Source organism: Panicum virgatum, chromosome 7K, assembly GCF_016808335.1.
Source record: "Panicum virgatum strain AP13 chromosome 7K, P.virgatum_v5, whole genome shotgun sequence".
Taxonomy (NCBI): domain Eukaryota; kingdom Viridiplantae; phylum Streptophyta; class Magnoliopsida; order Poales; family Poaceae; genus Panicum; species Panicum virgatum.
Genome location: NC_053142.1, coordinates 4,472,856 through 4,495,913, shown reverse-complemented (window position 1 = coordinate 4,495,913; position 23,058 = coordinate 4,472,856). Strand labels below are relative to the sequence as shown.

The 23,058-nt window shown below is 51.7% G+C and overlaps 1 protein-coding gene across 1 annotated transcript; it reads right to left on the bottom strand.

Moving 5' to 3' along the window:
• Window positions 1-207: 207 nt before the first annotated feature.
• Window positions 208-4,791, bottom strand: LOC120639854. Its single transcript, XM_039915785.1, has 4 exons — window positions 4,365-4,791; window positions 3,087-3,121; window positions 2,528-2,916; window positions 208-283 (listed from the first exon to the last, which is right to left on the bottom strand). Exons 1-4 carry the CDS (start codon window positions 4,789-4,791, stop codon window positions 208-210), a joined length of 927 nt encoding a protein of 308 aa, XP_039771719.1.
• Between the last annotated feature and the right edge of the window lie 18,267 nt (window positions 4,792-23,058).

Sequence of the window (23,058 nt, the reverse complement as noted above, 5' to 3'; positions counted from 1 at the left end):
TACTACTCTAGTTGCTCCATTCCGGGCTGATAACCTTGCTATTGGGCCGTCGGGTTCTTGGGCCGATCTCCTGTGGACCGGAGCTGCTAACACCCCCCTCCTCTTGAGATCCGACTTGTCCCCAAGTCGGCGCCAATGGAAAACGTTGATGAAGAGCCTCCAAGTCTTCCCATGTAGCGAGAGACGCCGGCATCCCAGACCACTTGATCAATCCTTGAAGCACTGGATGAGCACCCGCAGCAACATGGCGTTGGAGAACACGCTCAGGGATGGAGAATGCCACCTGATCACCATGAAGAGTAGATGAAACAACCTGGTCGCCCACTGTCTGTTTCAGCTGCGAAACGTGGAAGACAGGGTGAATGGATGCGGATGCAGGCAACTCCAGCTTGTAAGCCACCTTCCCAATGTGCTGCAGTACCGAGAATGGCCCAAAATATTTGAATGCCAGCTTCTGATGCGCCCTTGCAGACAGTGAAGATTGCACATATGGCTGCAGCTTGAGATAGACCCAGTCGCCGACATGGAATTCCCGCTCTGAACGCCCTTTGTCTGCTTGATGCTTGATGCGAACTTGAGCACACAACAAATGCTGCCGAAGCAAGTTCTGCATCACCTCGCGCTCCTGTAGCCAAGCCGAGAGGTCTGGAGCAGAGCATGCCGAAGCCGAGCTTAACCCAAAGTGGCCAGGTGCATGGCCGTAGACAGCCTCGAATGGTGACTGACCCAGCGCTGAATGGAGGCTTGTGTTGTACCAGAACTCCGCAAGAGATAGCCAGGAAGACCATTTGGTAGGACACGCATGCATTGATTGACCCGCTCTGTCTGGCCGTCGGTCTGCGGATGGTATGCCGAGCTCATACGTAACTGTACACCAGCCAGACTGAAAAGCTCATGCCAAAATGTGCTTGTGAAAATACGGTCGCAGTCAGAGATCAAGGAGGACAGCATGCCATGGAGTCTGTAGACGTTGTCCATATAAACTTTGGCAACCATCAAAGCTGTGAATGGATGCTTCAGTGGAATAAAGTGAGCAAACTTAGAGAACTTGTCAACAACCACGAGGATGCAGTTGGCGGAACCAGATCGAGGCAGACCTTCCACAAAGTCTAAAGAGACCATCTCCCAGGCGCCGGCTGGAACAGGCAATGGCTGCAACAATCCAGGATAGCGGGCCCTATCTAGTTTCGCTTGCTGACACACTGAGCAGGCGCGGACAAATTCACGAACAGATGACTTCATCCCTAACCAAGAGAAATACTGTTTCAAGCGACTGTAAGTGACTGGAATTCCAGAATAGCCACCAAGGGCTGAGCTATGCATAGCTCCCATGATCTGTCACTGCAGCTCACTGTCATGACCAAACTAGACACGATTCTTATGGCGCAAAACACCAGCTTTGAGAGAAAAGTTGGGTACAGAGTCTGGGTGAAGAAAGAGCTTTGTAATCAATTCTGCTGCTGCCGGATCCTTGGCATAAGAAGAGATCACAGCCTCGAGCCACTGCGGCGTGCAGGACGAAACAGCAACCAAGGACTCAGCACAAGTACGCCTGGATAGAGCATCGGTGACTCAGTTTTTGGGGCCCTGCTTGTAGACGATCCTGTACTGCAAGCCAAGCAACTTAGTGAATACCTTTTGCTACCACGGGGTGTGCAAACATTGCTCATTCAAATGAGTTAAGCCCTTTTGGTCAGTGTATATCAAGAATTCACCACACTACAGATAATGGCGCCAGTGATCCACTGCAATCAGGATGGCCAAATACTCTTTCTCGTAGACTGACAAACCCATGGTACGGGGGCCCAAGGATTTACTAATGAATGCTAAAGGATGTCCCTGCTATGTAAGAACTGCGCCCACACCAGACAGGCATGCATCAGTCTCAATGGCAAAAGGAAGAGAAAAGTCCGGAAGGGCCAACACTGGGGCAGTAGATAAGGCAGTCTTGAGAGCATTGAAAGCAGCATCATGATCGGAGGTCCAGATAAACATTGTATTCTTCTTGAGCAAATTGGTGAGAGGTTGGGATATAACACCAAAGTGTCTGACAAATTTGCGATAGTATCCGGCCAAACCGAGGAAACTGCGAAGTTCCTTGATAGAATTTGGTGTCGGCCAGGCAGTCACAGCATGGACTTTAGCTAGGTCGGTGGACACTCCTTGCGCACTGACAATGTGGCCCAGATAAGCGATAGAGCGCTGCGCAAACTTGCATTTAGATAACTTCAACTTCCACTGGTCCTTGGAAAGCCACTGGAACACTTGTTGAAGGTGATCCAAGTGTTCCTCATAAGAACGACTGTAGACTAGAATGTCGTCAAAGAACACCACGACAAACTTGCGCAATCCTGGTGCCAAAGTAACGTTCATGGCCCCCTAGAAGGATCCCGGAGCACCTGTGAGGCCAAACGCCATGACACGGAACTCATACTATCCAAAATATGTCTGAAACGCGGTTTTGAACTCTTCTCCCGGCTTAAGCAAAATCTGATGAAAACTAGCCCGCAGATCCAAATTGGAAAACCAAGATGCATTAGCCAACTCATCAATCAACTGATCAAATATCGGCACTGGAAACTTGGATTTAATTGTCAGTGCATTCAAGTGACGAAAATCAACACAGAAGCGATAAGACCCATCCTTCTTTTTGACAAGTAACACAGGGGACGAGAACAAACTAGCACTTGGTTGTATCAACCCCTTGTCAAGCATTTCAGCAACTTGCTTCTCAATCTCATCACGAAGTGCTGGCGGGTAGCGGTAGGGACTGATGTTCACTGGTCGCGCTCCAGGGATTAATGGTATCTCATGATCACAAGCTCTAGAAGGTGGGAGGGAGGATGGCTCATCAAAGAGGGAAGCAAACTGATCAATAAGAGTCTGCACCTCAACAGGAAGAATGGCCCCAGAAGACTGCTGCGGTTACTCAGAATCAGCTATCACACAGAGCTGGACCAACACCTGGTCAGGGGCAGATGGAACAACGCCCTGCAGCACCACCATTTGATCACCATACGGAATTTTCAGCCATTTCTGTTGCCAATGCACTGTCATCGGGCTAAAGGATTCCAACCAATCCTTACCGAGAATGATATCATAAGCCTTGAGGGGAAGAACCCTAAGATCAGAGTGAAAAGTCAAATCACCAATGAATCACAATGCTTGAGGAAGAATAGAATCGCAAGACAGAGTAGAACCACCAGCAACTTGCACTGAAACAGACGATGGAAGAGGACAAATGCCAGACAGTTGAGCAGCCAACTGAGCACTGATGAAAGATGCTGAACTGCCCGAATCAACTAGCAAAGTGACAGGACCATGCTGAATAGAGCCAGATAACTTAACTGTGCGAGGAGAATCAGAGCCATTGACTGCTGCCTTGGATAGCGCCAGAAATAACTCCTCAGAAGTAGTTGGGCTGGATACTTGGTACTCGGGATGTTCATCCTTCAGCTGAAATAGCTCCCACAACTCCTATACCATGTGTAACTATACTGTGGGGGAGCAAGTGTGGTCGCGACTCCATTTTGCGCCGCACTGGTAGCAGAGGCCCATGGCGCGATGATGAGCTCGTAGCGTGGCAGCTTTGGCTTCTGGTGAAGAGGGAGCCCGAGCAGCATCAACTCCACGGCGGTCGGCCGCGGGGACAGGCGCAGCCGGCGTTGATCGTGGGGGAGGAGACAGGGGCAGCGGGCTTCTGGTAGAGGGCTTGGAGACGAACGGCGCCTCTGGCCGCTTGAAATCCCGTCGGCGGGATTGGTCACCCACCTCTTCTTGCAATTCAGCCAAAACGCAAGCAGTATTGAGATCGTTTGGACGCTGAACAAGCACAATAGAACGGATGTCCTCACGGAGGCCATCGATGAAGCGTAATGTGTAATAGCGAGGGTCTGTGTTGGAGGTGTAGGCTGACAACTGATCAACGAGCTTAGTAAACCGCCGAACATAATCTGTGACAGTGCTGGTTTGGTGAATGTGAAATAGCTGATGGATCAGCAATTCCTGCTGGTCACGGGCAAAGCGGTCGTGAATGATCTTACAGAACACCTCCCAACCCATGGTGGGAACCTTGCTCTTGATTGACTACAACCATCGTGCAGCCGCATCGTCAAAATACATCGAGGCGACAGGAACCCATACAGATTTATCCACCCCATACATGTCAAAATAACGGTCAGTACGGGACTGCCAAAGCTTGGGATTCTCACCGACAAACTTGGGGAAAGGAACTTTAGGTAATTTGCCAGAGGCGGTGTACATGGATGGGCCTGACGAACTCTAGAAACGATAGGTGCTAAATTGGCGAGGTTCAGGGGAACGGGGAGGCAACTCGAGAGGTGGAGGACGGGAAGGAGACGTACCCTTGACCGGGAGGTGGGAGATGGTCGTGACCGAACCATACCCAAACTCCCAGTTAGTCGAATCGATGCGGTGCCCATCAGGGCCGACGGCCAGGTTGCCGGCAGGTGGAAATGCCGCAGCCGCCACGGGGGTTGGGAAGATGCTCGGACCCGTAGCTTGTCGATCGAGAACCACTCGATCCAGTTGCTTGGAGAGGGTGTTGAGTTGGGACTTGATGTCGTCGACGGCACCCAGTTTCGAGGTGAGATCGGCGACGGTGACATCGACGCCGAGCTGCCACGCAACGAGATTGTTGGTCGATTGCTCGACCAACTTGAAGCGGTCATCCAGGGACCCCTCCAGGCTGTCGACGTGCGATTCCACCAGCGAGAATCGGTCGCCCAACTTCTTCATCTCGTCAAGCAAGTGCTTCGAATTGGGATCCATGGTGCCTAGGGATTTCTGGAGGCGGGTGTAGTGGTGGTGAGGATCCAGGATGGGGCGCAGGATCAAGTGTCTGATACCGGCTGTGAGGATCGTAGCAGGTAGATGGGATCGGAGAAGGAGTTCGGGGAAGGAGCAAGAATTGGGATCGGCGAGGACGGATTACTCGAGGAAGTCAAAATGTTCTTTGATACATTGTTACCCTTTCTCTCTCTCTCTCTCTCTCTCTCTCTCTCTCTCTCTCTCTCTCTCTCGCACAAGACTTATACTACCCTAGGTGCTCCATTCCGGGCCGATAACCTTGCTATTGGGCCGTCGGGTTCCTGGGCCGATCTCCTGTCGGCCGGGGCTGCTAACACCCATCGACGTCGTCTTCCTTGCCCTCTTCTCTTCCACGGTGCTAGGTTTTTGCTAGGGTTCTTATTCCATCGTGCATGCCGCCACTCACCATGTGCCCCTCCTACGAGTGCCTCGCCACCGCCGACAAGGCCAGCCGCGCGGCTCGCCCCGCGCGACCTTGGGGGCCCCGTCCCCGTGCAGAGTGAAGTATCACGACATGAGCCCCCCAAACCCCAACAGAGCGGTGGAACCGGCGATGGTTGTAGAACAAAATGTTGGTGGCTGGTTTGGTTTTGGTCAGCCACTACTAATAATGAGATGTGCTTGCTAATTACTAATTAGGTAATTGGTTGGATTTGTCTTTATACCAGCAGTTCAGTTTTTAGTTTTCGTCCTATAATCTTTGTTTTTTATTTGCTCAAAATAGGCAATGTCTTGTTCTTCTTGTACTCATGTGCTTGTTTATTGATCTCTGTATCTACTTGGGTACTATGCCATCTCTTTCGAGGCATGTGAGACGGTTGTTGATATGTTTTGCTTGTTCTGATGCTTGCTCAAAGTCGAAGCACATTTCTTAAAGACAACTTTCCAATTCAACAAACATTTTCAGAATTCCAACCTCTGTGCAATCATTGGATTAGTGCAATGATTATCCTCTATAAGAAATTGTCAAGAGGGACTGTTAGCCAGCCAGCTCTTCCTTTTCCTTGTGCCAAAATAAAGTCTGATGAAGTTTCTGATGTTGATGTTGGAGTCCGATGAGGAAACCTCCCTCCAGCTTTTCTTTGCCGGTTTCTGCTTTCTATTTTGAAAATCGTGTCATTGACATGGAGATTTTCCTTTCTAGTTGTCTGCTGTAGTCCTCTGCAATGGTTGGAAATAGAACTTTGCCAACTTCACTGTTGCTTTTAGATTTTTAGCATTATTAAGGCATGGATATGTATATGCCTAGGTCACGTCAAGTGAAATTTGCATGTACCAAGCAGCACAACTTCACAAATGGCAATGTCTTTCTGTCTAGCATATTGGCATTCTTTTTGTGTGTCCAACTTCAAGTCAGCCAGTTTTATTGCGTGGATCCACTGTTGACAGCCAAGCTTTAAGTTCTTAGGTTGCATTATTTCATCACAATATGAAATATGGTAGTTGATGTTTTCTGTCCTTGATAGATGTAGAAAATGTGAATACATGTGCAAGCCTAAAGCTTTCAAGTTATAGCCGTTTCAACAAAAGCTTTCAGATAAACAATATGTTGTTCTGATCAGTTGCAGCACCTGCTCTATTAGTTCAGATAAACAATATATGGTTGCAGCACCTGCTCTATTAGATACATTTGCAATTTTTCTTCATAGATGTGCTCGAAAAAATTCCTTCAGCTGAATTCAATTGACCATAATTAGAGCCTATATTATGGGTTAATAATTAAACTGATATTGCTTTGTTATCTCCATGAATCTCTCAAAACCAAACATGTTTGGAAGATTCTAGTTATCTGCATGCTTCTATTCTGAAGAATCCTGCAGCTCAATGCTCCTGTACTGGACTTAGAGCCTTAGAGCGTATGTTTTTTGCAAAGAACATTACTGTTAAAAACTGATAATGCCTTACTTCACAATATTGTTTTATAAATCTAAACTATTATTACGATCTTTACTATTGAGAAGTGAGAACTGCTGTTATGAGCGTGGTGGAATTGCGAGGGATAGAGAGGAGGCCAGCCAGGGGCCTTGCCCACGGCCGAGCAAGAGGGAAGGGTTTTCCTTCTAATTCTTGCTTAATTAGATTGATAGATATCTTCTTATATAGAGAGGTTTACTTGACCCCTAAGCAAGCGGCCCTTATCTCTAATTAACCCTAACCCTAATGGGCTATACTGCCAGCCCAAGCCCAATAGGCCCATGACGTACTCTAACACTACACCCCACCTGGACATGCAGCCTAACCAACTTATAACGATAACTCGACTCGACATAAACATAATACCTAAAAATAAGCCTTTTACATCTCGGCTTATTTCATTATTCTCAACCTGAAATGGACTGAAACTCTTTATTTTTGACTCCTAAACATAAGGTGGACACCATCCGCACGCCGGATCTGCATGTATACAGCCACCTGGATCCCATGGATGCAGCCATGGACTCGCCTGAACGTGGCCAAAATCTTCCAAAGGAGCAGCCTACTAGGCCCGTCCAGCAGTCCTCCCCTCCGACGCAGCAAGCCACAGGTCCACCGCCCACCTCCAGGGGGTAAAAACCCTATTAGGCAAGGAGTAAAAACCCCTGTACTCTCTTGGGAAGAAATACCTCCGCGCCCATCATGCTCGCGCGAAGAGGCCCTCCACACCGTCCGCCAACACCAGTCCTCTCGTGCGGCGTGCCACCGCCGGTTCTCTCGCGCCGCAGCATGCCGAGGGCATCTGGCGGCATGGTTGTTGAAGGCCTGCCATAGCGACTGGTGGAGGCATCCCCGCGGCAGCCGGCGCATGGATGCGGCGCTGCTACGCAGGCTGTGCACGCCTGCGGCCCCACTCCTCAGCCCTGCATGGAGGTCAACAGTCCATGCCACAACACTGGGAAAGAGCGACCGTGAGCTAGGGTGGATGCCCGCGAAGGCTCGGCGCCGGCAGATTGAGAAAGAGGCCTGGCTCTTCTGGGCGAGCATCCTCCAATCCGCTGGCCGCATGGAGCTTGCAGCAGGTCAGCGCAGTTGCTGGTGGCCGTCCGACGTGGTGAGGTCGTGCCCCCCTTGTATCGGGGTCGACCGCTGCTAGGGCCGCCTCCCGCCTCTTCCGGCGCATCTCCTGCAGCTGTCGCCGCGCTAGGAGGCCCGTGTGCTACAGTCTGCAGCCGCAACGCTGCCAACACCTGGCGGGTATGCATCTTCTTCTCTGGCTCCATCATGATGTTCGTTGTCCTGTCGAACTGTTGCAGCTGCAACAATTCCACCTTGGCTTGCGTCCTCATGTCGGCATACAGATCCTTGAGGGATGGGACAATCGCCACAGGAGACACTCTCGCCTTCGGGAGCCGCAGGGCCACGTCTTCTCGTAGCATAGCTACTGCTGCAGAGTGCCGATCTGCAGGGGTGACATGGCGATGGTGCTTGACGATGGTGCGCTACCCACGCCGGATGAAGGATCGACAATAGGGGATGGGGGTGGATGATACGGCCGTGGCGGTGGTGGGTGCAGCAGTGGTGGGCGGCGCGGTATAGGGAAGGGACGCCACCGGTGATGCCGAGGAGGAGCCCGGCAGCGTCGTCGAGCCATACCCTGGGAGTCCGTAGGGAAACCCGTGGGGTAAGGGAGGCATCAAGGTGGATGCCTGGGCGGCCGCCATGGCGGACAGCCACAAGTTGAGGGCGGCCATATGCTTGGCGATGTCGGTGAGGGCCTGCACCGTGGCCTCGGCGGCGGTGAGCTCCACAGGCGCATCTTCATCCCTGGCATAGCTAATAACAGATTGTTGTGGTGGTGGCTAGGGTTGCGATGGAGAAAGGAGACCGGCCGGGGGCCTTGCCCACAGCCGAGCAAGAGGGATGGGTTTTCCTTCTAATTCTTGCTTAATTAGATTGATAGATCTCCTCTTCTTATATAAAGAGGTTTACTTGACCCCTAAGTAAGCGACCATTATCTCTAATTAACCCTAACCCTAATGGGCTATACCGCCAGCCCAGGCCCAATAGGCCCGTAACGTACTCTAACAACTGCCTTAAAATGTTGGTGACATGCTTCATTTTTTAAGTTCCATGCTATGCTTATATCTTAGAAGCTTATATTCCAAGTTTAATATTTGAACTGGTGTTTGGTATGGATCTTTTGAATTTATATTAATAAGAAAAGGAATCCTGATTTATGTGATTTCATGCTAAAGTTTCTGTTCTATAACACAATCAGGTCTGAGTTGGCAACCCTGACAAGTTCCTAAGGAAGCTTACAGAAGAAGAGATTGCGTTCATTGCTCAATCAGCAACCAACTATGTCAACTTAGCCCAGGTTCACGCAGCTAAGAATGCCAAGAGCTTTTTCTTTTTTTCACTTTGTGAGTTACACCGTATTGTTATGTTTTAGGGTTTTTCCCAGCCTTTTTGGATTTGTGTTAAATCTGCTTGTCATCAGAAAAGTACAATTCTCAGAATGGGTTTACACTAAACATACAAGGAAGGAGCAGGATATTCTAATGCATGTCTTGCCATTAGTACATGTGCATCATCAGAGATATTGATCTTATTCTCTGAATATTCAAATATATGGGAATTTTGAATTGATTTGTGGCTAAACATTGGCATATGTCATGCCCTGATGCTCGAATATTTTCTGCTCAATGATACAATACAAGTGCAGATGACCTCATGGCATGTTCTTAGTTCTTACACTACCCCAGATCAGCTTTTCCGTGATGGATACATCCGACAGGGAAAGTCCCCAATACCGTCACGGATAGTCTTCCCTGACGGTAACCGTCATGGATACACCGTCACGGATGGACTGACAGGGAGGGATAACCGTCAGGAACTTTTCCGTGACGGTTACTACCGACAGGAACAGTTTTCCACGTCAGTGACGGTGCAAAATGTCAGGGAAACTTCCCTGTCAGATACATTACCGTTAGGGAAAGTTCAAAACTCTCCGTACCGACAGGGATGCCTCAAACTTTCCATGTCGGCTTAGACTATCAGGGATGCCTCAAACTTCCCCTATCGGCCACAACTACTGTCGGTGTTCCAAAATCACCGGCTAGTAAACTTGTATACGCGTCACAGGATCGGATGGTAATGCAAGAATGAGACACAAGATTTATACTGGTTCGGTAGGAATGTCCCTACGTCTAGTCCGAGCTCTCGTGCTCTTGCACTTAAGTTTCTAGTAGGGGTTACAAACGGGTGAGAGAGGGAGCGAGAGTCCCAGGTCTCTGGGTTGCAAGTGAGCGTGTGCGTACGTGCGCGTGAGTTGTGTGTAAAGAAAAATGGATCGGTCCCCCTCCACGGGTACGCATACTCCCCTTTGTAGTCCAAGGGAGGCATGTTTACATTGAAGGAGAAAGAAAGAGGCGTGGGGGTCGGTGTTAGGTATTTTAATGATGCGAATTAATCCGCAAGCGCACGGATACCATCATAGCTTTCACCCGTGAGTATTCAAGGATATCATTTCCACAGGGAATGTGTGTGCACTAACTCCAAACTTAGTCGGTCCAAGGACACACCAAGATTAAGTGGCAAGGTTGGAAATGATTCCTGCGATAGCACTAAAGATGAGTTAAAGGTCGATCTCTCGGGTAAGACTCACTCCGGCTAACGGCTCTACGCTATATCCGAACGTGGAGGACTACTAAGAACCAACAGGGCTGTCACCGCCTGTGGCCTACCTAATAGACCGTGGGATATAAGGCAAACGAAGGTAACCCTTAGCCTAGACACCACGCCTACGCTACTGATTACTACTGTAGTCTAACTACGTCTGATATCCCGTAGCAAACTACAACACTCCGTATAAATAGGGAGCGACGAATCCACGAGTAAGAGAACTGATCTCACCCATACGAAAGTACTATGCAATACAAGAATCATAATACTAACTTACTCATAGCAGAGGAAGCCAGCATCCGTAGAGGTACAAGTTGGAGAAGAGCGCCGACAGGCCGGCGCCCCTCCGAACTACTCCTCACCCTCCTGCTACTCTAAGCACTAGCCTAGGCAGCGCCTCGCCTTTGCAATGGAGCTCTACATCTTCTCTTGTGTGGTGTGTTGAATGGGGTGCTCTCCTCCTCCTTATGTAGCCTCTCCAAAGGTGGATCCGCGGTTAGACTTGTGAGGTGGTACTATGCACGTCCGGAATAGATGTAGGAGAGCCGTGGGAATTTGCAGCAGAAGATGGGCCTAATTTGGCCCACTAGGGGGTCAGGCGACCCAGGGGGTCAGCCGAGCCCAAATGGCACTCCCCTGGGCCTGCCATCCTCTGGACAGCTGATAGGTGGGCCCTGGTCTTGATCCTTGGGTGCATCTTCCTTGTCGTGCCCATTTCGTCTAGTTTGTGGGCCCTTCTTGTAAGTGAAACACAGGTGCAAGATATTCTGTGCATTTCTTCTCTGTTCACTTGAGTTTTCCTCGTTTTACAGTTGTGGGTGCTTGCAAATGATAATTCACCAAAACTCGTGGAATTTGATTAGTCATAAGCCCTATAACTAAGTCTGGTGATTACATCAACATGAAAAGCTGCAGGAGTTGACGGCTGATTTTAGGACTTAACAGCCGTCAACAACACCCCCACACTTAGCCTTTGCTCATCCTCTAGTGAAGGAGAAATGACTAAGTTGGATGCCACTCCTTGGATGTAACCTGCATACAAGTTATTCCAAGCTTCCTCTAGTCCTGTGAACTTTGAAGTGGCTACCATGCTTTCTTAGGTAATTGAAGAATGGAACGATGCAGACTTCAGGTTTCTAGCTCTTCTTGCTTAGAAACTTGGGTTTTATATTTTGAAACAAAAGAATAGTCTTGCTCCTCAAATTGTTCTCTTGAATCACTCGTTTTGTTTTGGATCCTCACAAGGCAAAGTTGCTGCCTTCTTTTCTCCTATCATCTAATCAGGCTTATGTGGAGCTCAGGGTAGGAGTAGAGAGGCATGCTAGCTTTGCTTCTGTTGCTAAGTCAAAAACAAGATCCAAGCAGAAACGAGTCATACAATATGATCAAGATGTGTAAGGGTGTGGGAATATGTGTTTTTTTTTGTGTGGAGGATGGATGAACTCCTTTGCATGATCCATCTCTCTTCTTTATTTTCCATGGATGTGGACTATCTTTCTCTTTTTTTTATTTTTGACATGCCTTGTCGGCATGTGGCATACCTTCTTTGGGTATGCATCATTCTTTTTTTATCTTTTTTTTTCTAACATGCCTTTTGAGCATGTGGCATACTTTTTTTGGGTATGCATCTTTTATTTCTTTTTTGCATAGCCCACATCCTTTATGGTCACCTTAGAGAGAAATAGTCATGGTATGTCATGGAGTTTTATTATGTGGGTGGATGACAAAGTTTGCTATCTTCTAGCGTAGAAGAGTGGCATGTGAGTGGACGTGTACGTGATCTTGATCATGAGTATATGACAAGTCTCTAACAAGGGTGAAAGAATTTGACCAAACTCAAAGCAAAGTCAAACTGCATATGAAGGTTTGAACATAAACATCTAACTTTGGCTTTGGTAGGATTTCATTAATTTGAGGAGACAAGCTATCAATGATTTTTTTTAAGAAATCCCAAGTATTTTGCAAAGAAGAGCATGGTTCCATTCATCCAATCATATCACATTAGTCAATTACTTAGATAGCATGGGGTCTCTATGAGGATATATGTTCACAAGAACTTGAAAGAATGCAAGGAATAATGAGTATGCAAGTTTATTCATGGAAGCGCATGGAGTGCACAAGGCGATTGGCAAGGTTCATTGAGTTTAATTTTAGTGATCAGCATGCAATTTGTTTAAACTCAAGAAAGTGGGAGTTCGAGGGTAGTGTTGCACAAACCTTCGTTTGTAGAGGAAGAAGAGGGAATTGTCCTGGTCTTCGGCGTGTTGGACTGTCGATGTTGTGCAACATGTTGGGAGAGAGATCTCGAACGAGTTTGCACTTGGTTATTTTGAGAGATCTCCCCCACACTTATTCTTGTACCTGCTTTTATTCAAAAGAAAAACAATGGTGGAAACAAACAAGGACTCTACGAGTTTTGAACACCGGGGAGTCTAAACTTTATTGAATAAAAAAAATGAGCAGTGTTTTATTTTATTACTTTTTTTTAAGATTATCCAGGCTATCTCCCGGTAGTGCTTTGTTTATGGTCGCAAGCTCGACCGTGGGGATTCATCCTGCATCTGTTAATGTTGATGAGGTTCCTAGCTTCACCACCATTTATGGATTTATTGTTGTTCAAACTGCAAGGTTAGTGCACAAATACAACAACGAGCCCTGCATAAATATTATGATAAGAAAAACCAAATACAACCATCCCTCAGATGATCGTAAGACTCGCAGCGACTTGGCACAAAAGACCACGGAGATGTCAAGGATGAGCATGGGTTTAAAGAAACTTCATGTCCATGGAGTGAGTGGCTTGATCTCCGGATAGAGAAACTCGAGAATGTTCATGGCCCCATAGTGAAAGAGGATGTGTAACTCTATGGGCCAAATGAACGATTCTGAGTCCGGTCATGAGGGAAATGAGTTTCTTTGAACTCATCCCCTCCTTAGGTAGGAAGCTTTGCATTTCATCAAAGATGAACGTGGTGGCAAAGCAATCCATCCTAAGCTTCCAATAGAAGTTCATGAAGCATGAACATAACTTCTATTGGGCATCAATCAAAATCAAGGATTAAGAAATGAACTTTGATTCACTTGATTTGATTGGCATCGATCGATATTCGAGGATATGAATGTGAATTTATTTCACTCGATTCGATCGGTAAGGCATGAGGGTGAGTCTTGTAGCCGGATGAGGAACTAAGTCCAGAGAGGATGTCTCTAAATACTCACCCCAAAGGGACGGAAGGTGTGTACGAGGATAACCTTCCAAGGGTAGCGGGGGTAGAGGTAGAGATAAGAAAAGCAAAAAGATACGAGAGTAGAATGGGTAGCAGGGGTGAAGGTAGAGCTAAAGAAAAAGAAAACAGATTTTTTTTTTGTTTTTGAAAATATACGAGCACCAACTAGGTTCGAAGTTAGAACAGCAACCGTTCCCCGGCAACGGCGCCAGAAAGCTTGTTGGGTATTTTAACAATGGGAATTAATCCGCAAGCGCATGGATACCGTCGTAGCTTTCACCCGTGAGTATTCAAGGGTATCATTTCCACAGGGAATGTGTGTGCACTAACTCCAAACTTAGTTGGTCCAAGGACACACCAAGATTAAGTGGCAAGGTTGGAGATGATTCCTGCGGTAGCACTAAAGATGAGTTAAAGGTCGATCTCTCGGGTAAGACTCGCTACGGGCACCGGCTTACCCCTGAAATGGTCAAGAGACTCCGGCCAACGGCTCTACGCTATATCCGAACATGGAGGACTACTAAGGACCAACAGGGCTGTAACCACCTGCGGCCTACCTCACAGACTGTGGGATATAAGGCAAACGAAGGTAACCCTTAGCCTCGACACCACGCCTACGCTACTGATTACTACTGCAGTCTAACTACGTCTGATATCCCGTAGCAAACTACAGCAGTCCATATAAATACAGAGCGACGAACTCGCGAGTAAGAGAACTGATCTCACCCATATGAAAGTACTATGAAATACAAGAATCATAACACTAACTTACTCATAGTAGAGGAAGCCAGCATCCGTAGAGGTCCAAGTTGGAGAAGAGCGCTGACAGGCCGGCGCCCCTCTGAACTACTCCTCACCCTCCTGCTTCTCTAAGCACTAGCCTAGGCAGCGCCTCGCCTTTGCAATGGAGCTCTACATCTTCTCTTGTGTGGTGTGTTGAATGGGGTGCTCTCCTCCTCCTTATGTAGCCTCTCCAAAGGTGGATCCGCGCTTAGACTTGCGAGGTGGTACTATGCATGACTGGAATAGATGTAGGGGAGCCGTGGGAATTTGCTGCAGAAAGATGGGCCTGATTTGGCCCACTAGGGTGTCGGGCAACCCAAGGGGTCGGTTGAGCCCAAATGGCACTCCCCTGGGCCTGTCATGCTCTGGACAGCTGATAGGTGGGCCCTGGTCTTGATCCTTGGGTGCATCTTCCTTGTCATGCCCATTTCGTCTAGTTTGTGGGCCCTTCTTGTAAGTGAAACACAGGTGCAAAATATTCTGCGCATTTCTTCTGTTGATTGCATTTCTTCAGGCAAAGTGGTTGGGCCACGTCTCCATCCGGAGAACGTGGGTTGACCCGCCGCCCACTCCCGTCCGTACGGGGTCATGGGGCGGTCACGTCCCCGTCCCCTCGGGGTCGCGTCCGTTGATTGCCTTTTGACCGGGGGCGCTCCCCATTTCCCGGAGACTTGTCGTCGTAGGCAGTCATGGCGAGGCCGACCCCCCTTTCGGGAGACGGGGGTCGGGCGAGGCGGAACTTTTTCCCCGGAGGTCAGGCGAGGCAGAACTCCCTCGTGGAGGTCGGGGATCAGGCGAGGTGGAGCCCTTTTGGCGGGGTGTGGGCCGTCCCCGTCGTGGTGGGCTGTCCCAGGCCATTGGGCCTCTGCTTGGTCCTGTTATCCCCACGATCCCATCTAGGCCGTGACCCAGATGGTTGGGTTCTGACAGGGAGGTTAAGGGTACCCGTTACTTTTTCCCTCATCAGTAGCGCTCGACCCTCCTCGAGGTTGCGAAGGAACCGCGCGGGGGGTCCCATTTTCGCAATGGGTACTCTGTTGAGGGGCGTGTGCTATTCATCCTCCATGACATGCCAGTGGGTGCGCGCGAGTGCACCCACTGGGTGTAGCCCCCGAGCCTCTGAGTGAATCAGAGATTCGCACATCCTCCTCGGACTGGCATAGGTGGTAAGTTACTTAACGCCTATCTTGGGTTTTCTTCTTCAGTCGGCCGGTTCGTCTCTAACTTCCGCCTTCCCGTGCCCGTCGGCGTGACACAGGAAATGGAGCTTCGAGACCAGGAGCGCCTGACCCTGCGGGCGCAGGGCTAGGAGTTCGTGGAGGAGCGCCGGATGATGGAGGAGGAGTTGGCCTTGGCCCGGCGGACCTTAGAGGACGAGCGCCAAGTGAGGGTGGCGGAGCTCAACACCGCGCGCCAGACCCTGGAGGACGTGCATACCCAATCGGTCGTCGTCGCTGCAGAGCTTGAGCAGCTCCAAAAGGAGCGGGACGAGCTGCGCAGCGGACTCCAGACGGCCGCGCAGGAGTGTGATGCCGCCATCCAGGACCACGATGCGGCTGTCCACGAGTGCGATGCCGCGGTCCAGGAGTGTGACGCCGTGTTTCAGGGACGCGACGCCACATTGGCAAGCGCTCGCGAGCCTGCAAGGTATTTTTCTTGTCTTATTTCTTTTATCGAGTCGGTTACCTAGTTCGCCCCGGTGTTGACCAGTTCGTCTTTCACAGATGCCTGCAACGAGGTTGTGGGCTTCCAGCAGGAGCTCATGCGAGTTGAGGGTCAAAAGCGCGATGCGGAAGCAGCGATGGCCTCGCTGACCGTGGACGTTGCCAACCACCGCGCCGCCCGTGCCAACCTGGACGGCACCGTTCTGCGGCTCTAGAATGAGGCAATCGGTAAGCGCCTCGCCTGGTGAATTTTGTCTAGGGTTTCAAGGGGTTGCTTAGTGACGTGATCCTCATTTTCTAGCAGCCACGAATTCCTCGCGTCAGGGAGTGGAGTTGGCATTGTCGAAGATCCAGGAGGCGCTCGAGCGCAAAGTCGCCGGCATCGACAATCTCCGCATCGTAGTGTGCCTCGTGATGGATGACCTCGGCGTAGAACCTGCCGACGACCCAGGATAGCTTTCGGTGCAGCTTATCCAGGGCATGGATGGGGAATGACAAGAAGCCAAGGCTGCGCACCTGGAGGCCAAGGCCGTGCTGTTCGTCGGGGTGCAGCGCGCCTTTGCCATCGCGCGCAGCCACTACGCCAACATTGCCTTGGATGAGCTGAGCCAAGGGTATCTGGCGGACTACACAGACGCCGAGCTGGACGCCATTGAGCAGGAGGTCGCCCGATTCGCCCGAGCCCTAACAGACAGGATGCAAGAAGACGACGATGAAGGTCATTAGTTAAGTCTATCCAGGATCGGGTTGTATGAACTTTTAGTTTTAGTGTGGTTTTTGGTCTTGCAAAGAATTTTGGACATGTTTGGAAGTAAATTTGTCTTTCGCTCGAAATAGTATTTGTTTTCAAACTGTCTGGGGAATGAGCACGAGTCGGAGGCCACCAGGACAAAATTCCTTAGCCGTGGGTGAGCGAGTGCCGCGACCGTCGGGGTGTTAGCATTCACCCAGTCTGACCCTCAGTTAGAAATCGTTCCAATGTCGGCAGACACGGCTCACCCGACCCCTGAGGGGCACCGCTCCCAGCAGGCCCCGAGTGGGTCCCGACCCGAGCATAAGTAGGGGTCGAGAGTCACTCAGAGAAAGGAGAGAAATGAAAAATGTTTTTGCGGAATAGCTTTATTTTATTAATATGACAAGTTTGTACAACTAATTACTCTAGGGATAAAAATGGCGTAGTTGTTCGATGTTCCATGCGTTGGTGAAGACTTGGCCATCGGCGGTCTGTAGCTTGTACGTGCCGGGTCGAAGCACTTCCGCCACGATGTAGGGCTCTCCCATGGCGGGGAGAGTTTGTGGCAATCCTTCTTGGTATGGACTCGCTGCAGCACCAAGTCGCCAATGTTGAATGCACGCCCCCTGACGCGGCGGTGGTGGTACCGGCATAGCGCCTGCTGGTACTTGGCCGATCGTAGGAGCGCGACGTCGCGTGCCTCGTCAAGCTGGTCCATGGCATCCTGCAGGGCAGTGTCTGACCCTTGCTCGTTGTAGGTCTTCACCCTCGGGGAGCCATATTCCAGATCGGTAGGCAAAATGGCTTCTGAGTCGTACACCATGAAGAATGGCGTGAACCCGGTGGCCCGGCTTGGAGTTGTCCTCAAGCTCCACAGGACGGCCAGGAGTTCCACGACCCATCGCGCGCTCGACCTGGCCGTTCGTGCGCGAATGTGCCACCGTCACCCAATCAACACGGATATGGTGATCGTCACAGAACTTGAGGAATTCTTTCCCCGTAAAATTCATGCCATTGTCCGTGATGATGGAGTTCGGTACCCCAAAGCGGTGGATGATGTCTTGGAAGAAAGCTGCAGCCTGCGCCGATTTGATCGACATGATGGGCCTTGCTTCGATCCACTTCACGAACTTGTCTACGGTGACAGGTAGATGGGTAAAGCCCCCAGGCGCCTTGCTCAGGGGGCCGACCATGTCCAACTCCCAGATCATGAAATGCCACATGATGGGGATGGCTTGGAGTGCTTGAGCCGGCATGTGGGTCTGCCGAGCTTAGAACTGGCACCCTTCGCAGGTGCGCACTATCTAATCGGCGTCGGCGACCGCCGTCGGCCAGTAGAATCCCTGGCAGAATGCATTCCTGAACAAGGTCCTTGGAGTGGCATGGTGTCCGCAGACCCCGCAGTACTGGTCGCCGACAAAGATCCCGCCGGGGATGGGCTGGCACTGCGAGCCCATCTTTGCCAGTTGGTCTGCTGCTTTGTTGAAGCATCGCGGGATGTGGACGAGTTCCAGGCCATCAAATTTTTCTTCCAGCAGACGCACTGCTTGGCAGTACGCCACCTTTTTGGGGCTCAAACAACCCGATTCCTTCATCACCTGATCCACGACAAGGCAAGAGTCGCCTTTGATCTCCAGGCGTCGGATGCCCAACTCAGTGGCAATACGCATGCCATTGAGGAGGGCTTCATATTCCGCAACATTATTAGATGTTGGGAAATGAATACGAATTACATACCTCATACGCACGCCGAGCGGAGAGAGGAAAACGAGGCCGACCCCGGCCCCTTCCTTCATCAGCAATCCGTCAAAGAACATCGTCCAGTACTCCTGGTCCATGGGGGCCGGAGGAAACTACGTCAGCTCGAGGTTAGCCACGAGCTCGTCGGCTTGCTTAGTTTTGAGCACAATGTCATTGACGTAGGCCTCTATGGTTCGCCCAATGAGGTTGCCGAAATATTTGATCATGCATCGCTGGTAAGTTGCACCAGCGTTCTTTAAGCCAAAAGGCATCGTAGCATAATAGTACGAGCCGAATGTGGTGATGAAAGAAGTCGCGAGTTGGTCGGACTCCTTCATCGCGATCTGGTGGTACCCTGAATAGGCGTCTAGGAAGCAGAGGGTTCCGTACCCAGAGGTCGAGTCGACTACTTGATCTATGCGCGGCAAAGAAAATGGATCCTTTGGGCATGCTTTGTTGAGATTCATATAGTCAACGCACATTATCCATTTCCCACTCTTTTTTCGTACAAGAACGGGATTAGCTAGCCAATCGGGATGGTACACCTCCTTGATGAAACCGGCATCCAAAAGCCTGGCGATTTCCTCGCCGATGGCCCACTGCTTTTCTTCATCGAAGCGGCGTAGTCGTTGCTTTACTAGGCGAGAGACCGGCTTGATATGGACTAAGTGCTCGGCAACCTCCCTGGGTATGCCCGGCATGTCCGAGGGCTTCCAGGCAAATATGTATTTATTTGCGCAGAGGAAGTCGACAAGTGTGCCTTCCTATTTGGGGTCAGCGTGGCACCGACCCTCAACTTCTATTCGCCCGACCCCTGGGGGTCGAAGGGGATCTCTTTGACACCCTCGGCGGGCTCAAAGGACCCGACCTTGCGGTTGGTGTCGGGAGGCTCCTGGGGAGTCTCCGTCCTGATCAGGGGAAGCTCCTCAGACGCTAAGACTGCCGAGGTGAGCTCGCAGCTATCCACCTCACATTGGTATGCGCGCTGAAAGCTTGACCCAACAGTGATGACGCTGTGTGAGCCCGGCATCTTCAGCTTGAGGTAGGTGTAGTTGGCAACCGCCATGAACTTCACATAACATGGCCGTCCCAAGATGGCGTGGTAGGCTCCTTTGAAGCCTACCATCTCGAATGTGAGTGCCTTCGTTTGGAAGTTGGAGGGATCCCCAAACATTACGGGCAGGTCGATCTGCCCAAGTGGTATCGCCTGTTTCCCCGGCACGATGCCGTGGAATGGAGCCCCCGAGGGTCGGAGGCGTGATCGATCGACCCCCATTGCGTCGAGGGTGTCGACGTAGAGAATGTTGAAGTCGCTGCCTCCATCCATGAGCACCTTTGTCAGGCGCTTGTTGCCGATGATGGCATCCACCACCAGGGGACACCTCCCTGGCTGGGGGACGCTGCTCGGGTGATCGGCCCGATCAAAGGTGATCGGCGACTCCGACCACCGGAGGAACGCAAGTGTCGCGGGCTCGGCCGCGAACACCTTTCGGTGCGTGATCTTTTGTTTGCGCCGTGACTCACACGTGGCCGGTCCGCCAATGATCATGAGGACATCGTGGTCTGGAAAGACTTCTTCCTTCTCCCCCTCGCACTCAGCCTTGCCTCGGGCTTCTTCTTTGGCTCGCCCATCTTCAGATTCCCAGCAAGCCACTTCATCATCAGACCGTAGTCCTTCACGAGGTGGCTCACCCGATATGGGTGATTGGGGTAGAGCTTCTCGAGCATCTTCTCAAAGTAGTCGGGGGTGTCTCCTGCGGACGCCTTGCCGGGCTTGCGGTCGGCAGCGGCCACAAAGTTTCCCCCGCCCTTTTTCTTGTTCTTCTTATTTTTCTTGCCGGAGCGGTCAGATGGGCCTTCATCAGCCGCGTTGTCCCTCTTCGCATCGCCACCCTGGGCTCGATTGAAAATCACACCCACTGCCTCCTCGCCGGAGGCGTGGTTGGTGGTGATGTCGAGGAGCTCCTTGGTGGTGCGTGGGCCCTTACAACCCAACTTGTGCACCAAGGATTGCAGGTGGTTCCAGATAGGAACACCCCGATGATGTCGGCGTCGGCGACGTTGGGTACAGCATTGCACTCCTTGGAGAAGCATCGGATGTACTCCCGGAGGGACTCTTCTGGCTTCTGCTGACAGTTCTTGAGGTCCCACGGGTTTCTAGGGCGCTCGTATGTGCCCTGAAAGTTCCCCACGAAGATCTCTTTCAGGTCTGCCCAACAGGCGATCCTATTGGACAGAAGGTGCTCGAGCCAGGTGTGAGCGGAGTCAGCCAGGTACAGCGGGAGATTATGGATAAAGAACCTGTCACTCTTAGTGCCCCCATTACCGCAAGCGAAGCGGTAATCCTCGAGCCAGAGCTTGGGGTCGGTCTCCCCTCCATACTTGGTGATGTTCGTGGGCGGTCGGTACCGCGCGGGCACGCGCGAGCTGCGGATGTCGACGGTGAACACCCTCGGGCCCGGCGGCTCGGGGCTCATGCTCCGGTCTTCGCCGCTTTCGTAACGGCCGCCACGGCGAGGGCGGTAGGTCTTCACCACCAACCCTGCTTCGTCATTGTAGTCGTACTCGTGGTGGCGGGCGTTGATGGTGTGACAAGCGGCACGATCCTGCCCTATCCGCTGCTTGACCGGGGCAGCCCCATGCCCCCCGTCATAGTGACGGGACAGAGCGTGGGATTCACCCCGTCGTGGTACGTCGTTGCGCGGGTGGCCCTGCCGAGGGGGCGACCCACGCGCCCTGCCCTGCTAGCGGTGGCCATGTTGCCGGCCGTCATCCCGCGAAGCCTACTGGACAGGGACATTTCCTGTTCCCGGCGCCACAAGAGCGGCCCGCTACGCCGAAGCATTGCGGCGCCGAGATGCAGAGTTTTCTGCCAGCTGATCAGCCGCGAGGTGCAGATGCCTACGCATCTTCTCGCGAGCACGCTGCTCCTCCGGCGTCGCAGCCACGGGGAGCACCTCGAGCAGAGCTGCCACCGCAACGACGTTCTGACTCGCTCGGGCAAAAACTGGGGAACCCTGCCGGTCCTCGGCTATCTTGCGGTTGACCTCGGTAGCAAGAGCACAGGCGAGCCCTTAGTTGGCCCGGCGGTTGAGCTCATGCTTGAGCGCCGCACGTTCCTGCTCCAGCTAGAGCTGCACCTCTTCGAGCTCCTTCTGACGAGCGAGGAGATGAGCCCACTGTTGGAGTGCTTGTCGCCCGTCAGCCCGATTCCCTGCGCTGACAGTGGCTATACGGAACGTCCGCTTCGCTACGCCGGCGCGGACGCAGGGGGCGGCATCTGGCGCCCGCTCCCCCGTGCGGGTGCAAAGGCGGCCGGTGAAGTGCGGAGTGCGTTCGCGGGAGTGGCCAGGCGAGTACTCGACGTCTTCCATGAAACTGTCAGGGGTCCCCGCCATGAAACACTCCTGCGAGGGATGGTGACTCCGCTATTGGAGTCCGAGTCGGACCCCACTAAGGGATCCGTTGCGAGGAGATTGTCATCCGAATCGGAGACGAACTCCAGCATCCCGACGAGCTTGTCGCTGTCGGGATGTGTGGTGATGTGCCGCCATATGGTAGCGCACGTGCTGAGCAGCGTTCCCCATGCCCAACAGAAATGTTGTCATTGCGTGATCCGCCAAGACGCCCGGGGAGATGGGGTCGCCCCCAGCCAACTGTGTAGCCACATTGGCTAGCGAGTAGATAGTGCAGCGGAGGTCGTCCTGGGTCGACTGTGGACCCAAGAGCACCCGGAGCTAACACTCCAGGCGAGCACTGTCGAAGCCGCTGCATGGAGAAAACGCAGGGACACCCTGCTCCTAACAGTGGAGGCACAGGCCCCGCAGTGTGTCGGTGATGACGTTGTCGTCGCCGAAGCGCGTGGGTGACTGGATCCGCTCCAGGCCCCCACCAATGGTGACGATGAAGTCTAGGCTACCAAAGCACACGAGCGCGCCTGGAGCCCATCCTTCGGCGTGGTTGGCCATCCAAAGCCTGATGAGGGATCGTGACGCGCATCGCCCCTACCTGGCGCGCCAAATGTCGGTGTTCCGAAATCACCAGCTAGTAAACTTGTATGCGCGTCTCAGGATCAGATGCTAATGCAAGAATGAGACACAAGATTTATACTGGTTCGGGCAGAATGTCCCTACGTCCAGTCCGAGCTCTCGTGCTCTTGCACTCAAGTTTGCAGTAGGAATTACAAACGTGCGAGAGAGGGAGCGAGGGTCCCAGGTCTCTGGATTGCGAGTGAGCGTGTGCGTACATGCACGTGAGTTGTGTGTAAAGAAAAATGGATCAATCCCCCTCCACGGGGTACGCATCCTCCCCTCTATAGTCCAAGGGAGGTACGTTTACATTGAAGGAGAAAGAAAGAGGTGTGGGGGTCGGGCGACTCCCGATCCCCGCCTACCACCTATCCACCATTTATGGTCTTCCATGGGTCCTGTTGACCTGTCTTGACTAAGACAGTGGGGTGTTCGCCTCCCATACCAGCACT

Coding starts and splice junctions, on each gene's coding strand:
- LOC120639854 (XM_039915785.1), bottom strand. CDS start 4,791: ATGGATCCCAATTCGAAGCACTTGCTTGACGAGATGAAGAAGTTGGGC. Junction 2,917..3,086: donor GGCTTATGATATCATTCTCG/GTAAGGATTGGT, acceptor TAACCGCAGCAG/TCTTCTGGGGCCATTCTTCC. Junction 284..2,527: donor GAGTTGGCTAATGCATCTTG/GTTTTCCAATTT, acceptor CATGGTGATCAG/GTGGCATTCTCCATCCCTGA.